Consider the following 12,820-nt stretch of genomic DNA (forward strand, 5'->3'; position numbering starts at 1 on the left):
TGTGTAGTGGCATTTATGTGTGATCCAATTATTGTGTACTCTCACAGAAGATTGCTGAAGTTCATATCATTCATCATAGTTTTGACCAAAAATTTGTTTTATTTTGAAATTACAATTTTTACAGCACATCTCTGATTATGATCATCATAATAACCTTTAATTTGTATATTGAAAACGGCTAAATATTTCCACCGTATAAATATGTTTTTATATCAAATTTGATTGAACTGAATATTTCAGTTTAATGAGTGCTGCTGCATTTTTGCTTTTCCACAAATAGCCAGACCTCCATGTAACATACCTCACAGAAATGAAAGTATCTACAATAGCTTTCAATCAAAAGACTTAAATGATGTTCAACATTGTGGCCCACAGTATGTTGGATAAAACCTCCAAAGTTCTTTACTAAATTTAGTTTAAAAAAAAAAAGGTGTTTGTGTTGCATCAGATTATGTTTTTTACTAAAATGCTCTTCAATACGAGCCCTCATTCCCACAATATAGACTTAGAGAAAGAACCTCACATTGCTGTCAGGATGATGTGGTACCTGCCAAGAAATGTTCCACAAATACTGTGTTGATAACATGTTGCAGCCATTAGAGAATAAAGAACAGTTCTTGTCATTCCTCACTGAGGATTTGTGATGTACAAGTATGAGCCTTGGCTTTATCTCTTGGGATACACGGCTACTAAACAGCTCAGAGACCTTGACCGTCTGCAAAACAACACGGCAGCTGTGAGAGTAGTGATGGGAGTGACGGCTCTTTGAAGAGAATCAGATCTCACGTCTACATTCCTCTCTGGGAGCGGGACTTTGTTCTCTGGCCCTCCCCTGAGAGCTAGTAAAATTGTACACATTCATTAGGATAACATGCACAAAAGGGTGTTGTTTCATTCAACTCCTTCATCACATTCCCAAGTGCTGCATATCTCACCGCAGTGGGGGGGATTTCTGTTTAAAGGAATAGAAAGCTGCATGGATAACGTGGTTTTGGAGGCTAACCCGGAAGTTAGCAAAGCACTCTTTGCCTCGACAATAAAATAACGTGATTTTTTCTATTGGATTTTGGATTATTCCTGAAAATATGCTCTGTGGCAAACATTATGCTACACGTTTTGTCCGGCAAGATAACAAATGACACCACTTTTATGATTTTTGAAGCGTGAACACAATCAAAGTAAAAAGCTAACGTTAAAACAACGAGGCTGTGAAGGTGGACTAGTCAGCGTGATGACATTCTCATGGAACGGCCTTTTTTAGACACATAAACGCTTAAATATCCATGAGAGGGGTATTTATGACTTATTTTATATCATAGAACAAAACTTGACTTCGAGATAGTGAACCGGACGTCCAAAAATGCAAACTCATTCCTGCAGCACTCTATAGTTCAATATTTTTTGGGAAATACGCACATTTGCTTTCTTTCCATTGATACCACTTATGTCTGTTAAAAATGAAGTTAGAGCTAGCTACCTGTTAGCTTAGCTAAACTTACAGGTCAGAAACAGCTAGCTTAGCTCTGACCAAAAGTATCAAAATCAGCCGAGCAGCACCTCTAAAGCTCACTATTTAACATTTTATTTCTTATTTGTTTCACCAAAAATTGTTTCTTTTATATGAAATACTGTAAATGTAAGAATGTTGTGGTTTTACATGGGTTTGGTCATGAGCCGCACTGTTTCTTGGGAAGGCACAGTTACTTTCTGAAGTCAAAACTGGTTGACTGGCAACCTCGCAGTGACAACAAGTTTTCAGAAAGTCACTGCTTCGGGCCAAGAAATAGTTCCGGTTTATAACTCTATGTAAATCCCCAAATAGTTGCATTTGCTGTCCTCACTGCAGATTTTGTGCAGATTTGATAAACAATAACCAGATATCAGTTAGTCCAGTCCAAGTCGTCCAAAGTTAAAACATTTCAAACTTTTTGCCGTCCTCCACGACAGAACTTAAAACCGGATGTTTCAAAGCAAGAAAGATGTTTAAGTTTGCAAAATGATATATATAGCTGCATTTTACCGCTATGTGTAGCACTAGAATAATTACATAAGTAGAAGAAACTAAATGATTTTATTTGATGTCACAATAGCAACATAGCGTTATGTGTTTCGTTTTGCTGCCCTACCACTTCATGTATCCATGAAGGATTAAAAACACCTCTTATCTCTTTTGCTTTAGACAGTGAGCTGTTCATGAGAAAGTTACAAGTAGTGCACTCTAACCTCCCTTGATATGTGTCCTCATCACATCCATTAGTCTTCATGTACAGACAGGGAGGTTCAGTGTCTGCATTTTAATTTGCCTTTCATTCTCTTCCGTTACCTGACTGTAACCTGCTTTCTTGAGGCGAACAAAAAGCACATTACTGTGCAGCAAACAGCTCAAATACAATCCAGTCTCATCAAGGACACCTGATATTCCTATTTTGGCAGCGTGTTCCCCAGTTAGTGAGAAGGGAAGGTGGGAGGATAGGAGGATATAACTCCCTTTTCCTCATGAGTTTGACCCATTCAGAACAAGCGACTGAGAAAGGTCTGACCACACAGACACACGCACCGACAGTGAGGTATGTTGTGTTTGGATTTTTTCTTCTGTGGAGCGTTGATGCTGTGCTGCACCAGGCTCTGTGTGGCCCTGCTGGCCTCACATGGACAGCAGCCGATCCTGGACCACGACCCCACAGAGACAGGTCAGACTCTGCACTATTGAGACCTCTGAAAGTTTGTGCATTAATATTCATGCAATTTTATGTTTTGGTGCTCTTTAAAGTCTTCTCAATAAGTCTGTTTTGGACTGTTTGCATGTGGTTCCTGCGTCTAGCTTGATGTGTTTTTCATTTCATACTGTAATTCGTTCTTTTTTTTTTAAATGCAGAGCACACCTTCCCATCAACAGATATGTCTTCAGCCTCCACAGTCTCTCATCACGACCCCCACAATGCACCATGTTTTGTGGATGACATATTCGCCGTGTTGCGTGAAGCTGTTGGGAATGACGGCGAACTCACAAACAGCAGCTTGACTCAGTTTGGAATCTGCACTCTATCTGATAGCTCATCAGGCTCAGTCTTGTTACAGCTTGCAAAAGAATCAATCAGAGACCAGAGACTTGGATTTGAGGTGTTGCATCCAACTGGAGGTATGAGCGCTCTCGGATCTCAATAAATTCCTGTTTTAATGCTTTTTTTTAAATATCTTACGGCATGTCTTGTTCTCTCCATCAGTGCTCTTGGCAGAGGAAGACGAGAGAGGAACGCTCATGTTGACCTTTGACCTCCCACAGTCTCCTTTGCTCAAGCTGAGCCCTGCGCTGCTCTTGGCGTTTGAAAGCCCTCCCAATGGAGGAAACCTGGACGTGACTTTCACTAGTCAGTCCCTGCATCCTAACGCACAGGTAAAGAAAGGCCTTGTGTTGATGATGCATGAATGGTAAACTCTCCTGAAGTTCCTGAATTTTGGTCACAGATATTACTGTTGTTTTCCTGTCTTTTCTAGACTGTGTGCATCTCAGGAGAAACGCAGTACATATTGCTGACGGGACAAGCATCAGAGGTCAACGTTCACCAGAGATGGAGGATTTCTGTTGAGGCAAAATCCCCCGATATGAGTAAGATATGAGTACGATATAATGTCCTGTTTCATGAGCACTCTCCTCACATTTCCCTCTTATTGCAGACCAAAACCTAAAAGTCATCCTTATTAGTGGAAAATCAGGAAGTAACATCAACTTGGTTCCGCTTCTGCTTTTCTCTGGGGAAAGAGGAACTGATATAAGGTTGTAATGGTTTTTATGTTCCCTATTGAAATGTGACCAGACTACTGTTAAAGCAGTGTTCAGCAACTTTTTCTACTCTCTCTATCTGATATCATCATAGTTCGTCCCTGGCCTCTTCACAGACCTCCTTCCTCTGTGAGCTGAAGCGTTTCCTGGGTGACGTCCTGCCTCGGGACCACCGTGAGTCCTCTCCGCTCCAGCTGGACTCCTTGCAGTCCCTGCCTCCTCTGACGCTGGGCTTATCCTCCAGCGACACCTTGCTGGCAGGACTGATCAACTCCTCCTCCATTACCATCTTCTCCTTCAGCAGCTGGGGCTCCGTGTTTCAGGTGCACCGCGGAGAACTGGCCTTTTCTCCTGGGTTGCTGGAGGAGCTCAAGCTGAGGTTGGAGCAGATCGTGGTGAAGATAATGGAGGTGATACGGGAGGAGCAGGTCGGTCAGAGAGCCACAGAGAGGCTGGGAAGGCTGAAGGACCTCAGTGCTTTATCGATGAATGAACCGTCAGCAGGTGATGTATTCAAGAAAACAGTCACCTAAAGCAGTTGTTCACAACCTTTTTTTTTTTTTTTTTTTTGACCCACAGCAGAGTTAACCATTTTGAGAAATTAGCAACCAATTCTTGACCTTTGGCTTCATATCGTGGTAAACACTTTTTTAACATATAACAGTTGGAAACATTGCAAACAGAAATCAATAATCAAGATAGATTGGATGTCAAGTAGAGAGGAAGGACAAGCTGGTGTTGTTGTCACTTTAGGGACCCCCAATCCAAGAGTTCACTGCTGATGGGCCTGTAGATCTTCGGTGGGAATCAGCACAAAGGTCTAGAAAACCAACATTGAAAAGGGAGAGAATGAATGAACAAGCAACCAGTGACTTGCTGGATTGTTTTTTTAGGGTTCTGTGAAGAACATGACAGCGGTTGCACTACTGGTTTTTCAGGAATTGAGGGTGGACAAGTTAGCTGATAACACTTAAGATACAAATTCTTTAAAGCAACTACATTTTTAGTTTAAGGCAACATGGTGCCTGGTTGCCAGCGTGGCAATTGCTTTAAAAAGTCAGAGTCTTGCTCTCAACGTTCGCTAACTATTTTTAACTAATCCATTACATTTGTAATGCTAATGCATTCTTATTTGCAACACATGGTAATAGGTGTTAGCTGACTCAATATGTTGATTTACAATATGTCTTAAAATGAAATCAAATTCATATTCTTATTCAATTATTTGAGCTTTTTCACAGTCTTTCTACACAAACCCCCTGCAGAAAAAGACCCTGCTTGGGAATCAGTCCTAAACCACAGTATTTACATTATAAATTAGCCCATCTGACATATATTTTGATTTCCTTGGTATCAAGATTGTGTATTACCATTTTTTAACTGGTGCTTCTGTTACCTCTAGAACAGGAGAGAGCCAGTACCGTGCATTCCTTCTGCTGAAGGCCCTGCAGACGGTGGCCCGCGCCTACGAGTTGCAGAGAGGACTTCGGGCCACCAGAGCCGGTCCAACCAGCCCAGTGAGGGCCAACGTTTGTGGGCTGAGGAGCCTCACCGTGTCCCTAGAAAAGCGTCTCGGGCTTCCAAACACGGTCAACATCAACAACTGCCATGGCTCCTGTGCTTTCCCGCTGACCAACGCCAACAACCACGCCGTCCTGCTCAACTTCCACATCGAGAGCGAGAACGTGGACGAGCGGGCGCCATGCTGCGTGCCCGTGGCCTACGAAGCCCTGGAGGTGGTGGAACTGAACGAACATGGGACTTACCTCTCCATTAAACCAGATGTGGTGGCCAAGGAGTGTGGATGCCGCTAAAAAAAATCTTCCTGGAGTGTAATTTAGTGATATTTAACACATAACACTGAAACCTGTAACTGTCATGCAATTGTTACTGGCATTTATTTATTCAAACAGTATTAATACACTGCTAGTACATACACATGTTAATTTACAGAGGTCTCTTTAGGCCATAAACTTATATACATGTAGACAATGTATTATTTGCAGTATTCTGACACTTAAAAAGTGTATTCAAACCAAATAAGTGAAATATGAGTATTATCACCCTTTTCTGTCATATTTTATTTATTATTAATAATCTCTTTTGAATAAAAAGCCATTGTTTTATCTGGAAAAAAACTCTTATTATCCATCAGATCACTTTTTGTGCTTTGACTAATATTCCATCATTTAATTATTGTTCCAAAATGTTTTAATAACTCTGTTACATCTGTTGACAATATAGGATTTTGTTACAATGTGACATTTCTAAATTAGTTATACTAAAAGGTAGATAAATTAAATGGCGTTCTCTACAAAACAAACAAAAATGGAGTAATAAATGTTCTTAGCATTCTAAAAAAACATTCTGTATTTTTATATTATTAAATGCAAAGTATATGGGAGGCGGTTTGTGCTCTTTATTCAGAAACCTGTTGTTGTGTGACAGATGATGACACATTTATTTTTTTGTATACAAATCATACTTTTGGTTTGGGTTTCAGGATTGCTCTGTTTCCAATCGGCTTTTTTCTTCTCCTTATTGCTCCGACTTCTTCAGATCCCCACCGCCACATGACATTGTCCCAAATGGATATCTGGAGACGGGAGGAAACAACAAACAGTCTGGTTTCAAAAGTGATAACTTAAACACACATTTTATTGTGACTGCATGAAATTTGGCAGAGATTCAGATCCTGAAGCTTCACTGACACAAATAAATTCCATTATCATTATCAGTTGTGACCTTGTTAAATTACATGTTGTAGTTGTATGATACAATGAAAAGCAATCATATCTGAAAAGCATTGTGACTTTCCTTTTAATAATATTTATTCATCTGTAATCAGAGGAACTGTTAGAGATTCTGATCCCTCGGAAAAACAGCTCAACAACAGCTTCCACTGAGACGATGAACATCTGTAACCCCTGGCTTCTTTCAGTGAACCTGTTCAGCTACTGGTCGCCGTTGATCATCCAGTTTTCATTTTCCCCCTCAAGTTCATATGATCGAGTACCAGCACTGCAGAAATGTGGGTTTATGCTTTGCTAATGCATTGAAATAATTAGCGTATAGTATTAATCTTGCATTACCAAACCTAAATGTTGTTTGGCTTATGAAGTAGTTGGATTATTTGAAGCCCCAAAATATTAGTATAATAGTTTTTTTTAAATTATATTAGTATAATATGAAAAGAAATTCAATTGGAGAATAGTGTTGGTGTTTATCAGCGCACTGAGCTGGTTCTAAGTGGGCATCAGTAAATTAGCAGAGGTTGACTTTATTTCCATAGTTTTGACAAGATTTTCTCCCAAACCTTGTGAGCTTGATGAGAAAAAGGTTTGGCAACACCATATAATAGCCTAGTGGTGCAAATAAAATAAAATAATCTTCAAACTGAACATAAACAAAGGCCTCCACTGATTTATATCACTGAGTAAAACAGTATTACTCCACAAAAAACCTAAACAAAATCAACTAACCCTTTACTAGTGTTACAGATATAGACAATACCTGAAATATTGAACCGTCCTGCAGACTTCCAACGAAAGACCTTATACCTGTCTCCTCAACAAAAGTATCCATCGCATCTAGAAAACAAAACAAATGTTTAAAAAAAGACACTGACGGCCTGCTGACTTTAACAGAAAGAAAGAGTTAAGGATCGCACAGAATCTTACAGAATGATTACAGTATCTAGATGTTGAATGTTACTCATTTGTGTGACATGATTGATGTACTCACCGTGCAGTTCACTGACCCCTGAGCTCACGAGCAGAACGACCACTGCCAGCACTAAGCAGCGGTTCATGGTGAATCCTTTCCATGGATTTGGAACATCACTCAAGCTTTCGATGGACAGAATGCGCTCATAAGACACTACGGACAGACACAAACGGGTCAGATGCTAGTTGCCATAGAATTCGCTTTGTGTGTTGACATATGTCTTACTTGTGATGTGTTCAGATGTTCCAACTGTCACTCCAAAAAGTCCTGTAGTTGGAGGTTTAGATTCAAAGCTGGAGCCGTAATGAAGCTGTAAGTTAAGATGAGAATTCAATTTATGTCAAGCATAAAACCAACGGAAAATCTACGTTTTTGCAATGTTTGTGCCTGTAATGCTATGAGCACAGTCTTGTCTGTCATAGTCCAACATTGGAACGCTTAAAATAGTCCCCTGCAGCTAGTGGCAAAAGAGTTTAGTTTTATATCAACATCTGAACAGGAAAATAAGAAACTTACCTGATTGTACCCTTCTGTTGTGTCTCACCATTGAAGTGAAGGTTTATGTGGTTGTTTTGATGGTGATTTCACCAGAGACGGTGTTTTGCACACCCTGCACCATGCTCCTTTGCTCCTTTGCTCCTTGATTGACAGGCACAGATGAGAGGAGTTGAAAAAAAGGAAAATGACACTCATAGTGTGCACTGAGACTGTGACAAGTTTAACCAGCATTAGCCTGTATTCCATTGATCAGAACAAAATATTGCCCAGATGGGCTAAAATAATGAAACAAAAAAATTTGCCCTGTTGGGGAAGAACAAAACAGAGCTACTCTGTAACACCTTACCACTGTGTTTAGTACCAGTAATGTAAAAACCCTGTCAAGCTGATGTCCCTGCAGACCCCAGAGGTACAATTTTAGTCCAACTTTAATTTATTGCATGAATAATTTTCTTTCTTTAGAAGAGATTAGTTAACTTTTTTGCTATACCGGTTGTTTCTTTCAGTATTTTACACGTGGGGTTCAATTTCAGAATCAGAATGAGAATCAGACACGATTTAATGCCACTTATGTTTACTCATATAATGATTTTCGCGATTGGTGCATGACAATAAACAAAGTGTATGTTGGTAGAATGATGATGATAATATGAAGTATTGCAATTATGTAATTTTTGGGGGCATTTAGTACTTTTAGGTGGGATACTTTAAAGTATTATTTTCTAAGAATGTATTTTTACGTTGTCGTCTCGTCCTACACTGATCTTAAGTAGCCCATGGTCATTATTTAATTACATTTTAGAGATAGATAGTTGCAATACCTTTATAGCTGTCACCTTACTAAACTCTGCACCACGGTGATAGCCCCCATCCCCGCTTACCCCCCTCCCACACACACACACACACACACACACACACACACACACACACACACACACACACACACACACACACACACACACACACACACACACACCAGACACCTTCCTCCAGTGACTATACATACTTACATCTTACTGTTTATACTATATATATATACTGTATATATCTTGCATTTCATATCCACTGTTCATACTGTTTGTACTGTTATTTTTCTTTTTTATTATTATTTATCTGTTATTTATACTGTTATTTATCCAGCACATTGCACTGCACCTTTACTGCTTCTTTTTGAACTTCTGGTTAGATGCTAAAACTGCATTTCGTTGTCCTAGTACTTGTACTCTGTGCAATGACAATAAAGTTGAATCTAATCTAATATAATATAATATAATATAATATCATATAATACAGTGGTTCTCAACCTTTTTTCAGTGATGTACCCCCTGTGAAATATTTTTTCAGCCAAGTACCCCCTAACCAGCGCAAAGCATTTTTGGTTGAAAAAAAGATGTAATACTCAGCGCTGTGCCATTAGTGTCTGATTTATTAAACTGTCAACACTGAAGATTGCACATTGAACATTGCTGCATTGAACTGAGTGCTTTTGCATTTACATTTTAGTGAGAAACTTCTGCTTGTGCGTCACTGAGGATCTTTGTCAGTCTTGGTGGCAGGGAGGCAACTGCTGTGATCAAGCTCTTCTCCAGGCACAGTCTGTTTCTTTGCTATGTTTTGATCACAGTCATTGCAGAGAAGGAGGCCTCACATAAATATGTGGAGGCAAAGGGTAGCAGCTGCTCCAAAGCTTTCTGTCCCAGGTCAGGGTGCTCCTGCTTCACACACACCCAAAACTGTGTGAGTGTGGATGTGGCAAACTTCATCTGGAGGCCACGGTCAGATGACACTTCCAGGAGTTTTTCCTGATAAGTGACAGGTAGCTTGCTTCCGTTTGCTTCGGACAAGAGAAATGGATTTCTCACCCAATCCAGCTGTGCAGATTTCTCCTCCATGTCAGGAAAGTAGGAATGAAAATCTTGAATCAAGTTGGTCAAATGTCCCACTATGACCGACTTGACTGGAGCTCTGTCCACATCCTCACTAGAGAGAAAATCATCCACCTGAGGAAAGCAGGTGAAATCCCCCTGTGCAGAGGCCCTTCTCCACAGCTCTGCTTTCTTCAGAAAGCCACCCACCTTGTCATACAGGTTTAAAATGCTGTCCTTTCCCTGCAGAGACATATTTAGTTCATTCAGTTTGCTGAATATATCTGCCAGATAGCACAGCTTTGCAACCAGTCTGTGTCCCAGAACAAGGTGGCATGGGGCGATCTGTGCTCAATCAGAAAGGTGTGTACTTCAGATTGTAATTCCAACAGCCGGTTGAGTATTTTGTGTGCAGCAGCAGTTGTGTGTGTTCAGCTCCCATGTTTTCACAGAGGCGGCCAAACAGGCTCGTGGCCTTGACTTTATGAAGTGGATCACTTTGACATGCTGTCGTTCAAAATGTCATGTAACACACGGCTCATTTTATTGGACGCCAATGCTTCTTTGTGTATGACACAGTGAGTCCACTTCACGTCGGGGTTCTCTTTTTTAATTATATTATATTATATTATATTATATTATATTATATTATATTATATTATATTATATTATATTATATTATAATATAATATAATATAATATAATATAATAAAATCGAATCGAATATAACATAACATAACATAACATAACATAATATAATATAATATAACATAACATAACATAATATAATATAATATAACATACTCGAATCTAATATAATATAATATAATATGAAATAAAATAAAATAATATAATATAATATAATATAATATAATATGATATAATATAATATAATATAATATAATAATACAATACAATATAACAATACAATACAATACAATATAATATAATATAACATAACATAACATAACATAATATAATATAATATAATATAATATAATATAATATAAATATAATGACATGACATGACATAATATAATATAATATAATATAATATAATACAATACAATATAATATAATAATAATATAACATAACATAACATACATAAAATAATATAACATAACATAACATAACATAATATAATATAATATAACATACTCGAATCTAATCTAATATAATATAATATAATGTAAAATAAAAATAAAATAAAATATAATATAATATAATATAATATAATATGACAATATAATATAATATAATATAATATAATATAATATAATACAATACAATATAATATAATATATATAACATAACATAACATAATATAATATAATATAATATAAATAAATCTAATCTAATCTAATATAATATAATAAAATAAAATAAAATAATATAATATAATATAATATAATATAATATAATATGACATGACATGACATGACATGACATGACATAATATAATATAATATAATATAATATAATATAATATAATACAATACATGACATAATATAATATAATATAATATAATACAATACAATACAATACAATATAATATAATATAACATAACATAACATAAATATAATATAATATAACATAACATAACATAATATAATATAATATAACATACTCGAATCTAATCTAATATAATATAATATAATGTAAAATTAAAATAAAATAAATATAATATAATATAATATAATATAATATGACATGACATAATATAATATAATATAATATAATACAATATAATATAATATAATATAATATAATATAACATAACATAACATAATATAATATAATATAATATAACATACTCAAATCTAATCTAATCTAATATAATATAAATAAAATAAAATAAAAAAATATATAAATAAATAAAATAATATAATATAATATACATGACATGACATGACATGACATGACATAATATAATATAATATAATATAATATAATAATATAAATATAATATAATAAATATGGGGTGCTGGAATACAATATAAATATATAATATAATATAACAATAACATAATATAACATAACATAACATAACATAATATAATATAATATAATATAACATAACATAACATAACATAATATAATATAATATAACATAACTATAATCTAATATAATAATATAATAATAAAATAAAATAAAATAATATAATGTAAAATAAAAATAATATAATATAATATAATATAATATAATATAATATGACATGACATAATATAATATAATATAATATAATATAATATAATATAATATAATATAATATAACATAATATAATATAATATAACATACTCGAATCTAATCTAATATAATATAATATAATATAATATAAAATAAAATAAAATAATATAATATAATATAATATGACATGACATGACATGACATAATATAATATAATATAATACAATACAATATAATATAATATAATAATATAATATAACATAACATAACATAACATAACATAACATAATATAATATAATATAATATACTATACTATACTATAATATAATATAATATAATATAATATAATATAATATAATATAATATAATATAATATAATATAATATAATGTGATGTGATATGATATGATATAATATACTATACTATAATATAACATAACATAACATAATATAATATAATATAATATAATATAATATAATATAATATAATTCAATATAATATAATATAATAATATAATATAATATAATAAAATACAATACAATACAATACAACATAACATTACATAACATAACATAACATAATATAATACAATATAATATAATATAACATAACATAACATAACATAATATAACATAACATAACATAACATAACATAACATAACATAACATAACATAACATAACATAATATAATATTTGAAGTGTCTTATGAAGTGTCTTACCTAACACCTCTCCCCCATTCACACCTCTGCTGGGGTC

The 12,820-nt window shown here is 34.8% G+C and overlaps 1 protein-coding gene across 1 annotated transcript; it reads left to right on the plus strand.

The window, feature by feature from the left end:
• The first annotated feature begins 2,508 nt into the window (after positions 1 to 2,508).
• amh (anti-Mullerian hormone) lies at positions 2,509 to 5,910 on the plus strand. Its single transcript, XM_054602326.1, has 7 exons — positions 2,509 to 2,690; positions 2,876 to 3,139; positions 3,225 to 3,394; positions 3,496 to 3,607; positions 3,676 to 3,775; positions 3,876 to 4,285; positions 5,189 to 5,910. The coding sequence occupies exons 1-7, from the start codon at positions 2,570 to 2,572 to the stop codon at positions 5,593 to 5,595; spliced, it is 1,584 nt and encodes a 527-aa protein (XP_054458301.1). The 5' UTR covers positions 2,509 to 2,569; the 3' UTR covers positions 5,596 to 5,910.
• Positions 5,911 to 12,820: the final 6,910 nt, after the last annotated feature.

This window comes from Anoplopoma fimbria, chromosome 8 (genome assembly GCF_027596085.1).
Source record: "Anoplopoma fimbria isolate UVic2021 breed Golden Eagle Sablefish chromosome 8, Afim_UVic_2022, whole genome shotgun sequence".
Classification (NCBI taxonomy): domain Eukaryota; kingdom Metazoa; phylum Chordata; class Actinopteri; order Perciformes; family Anoplopomatidae; genus Anoplopoma; species Anoplopoma fimbria.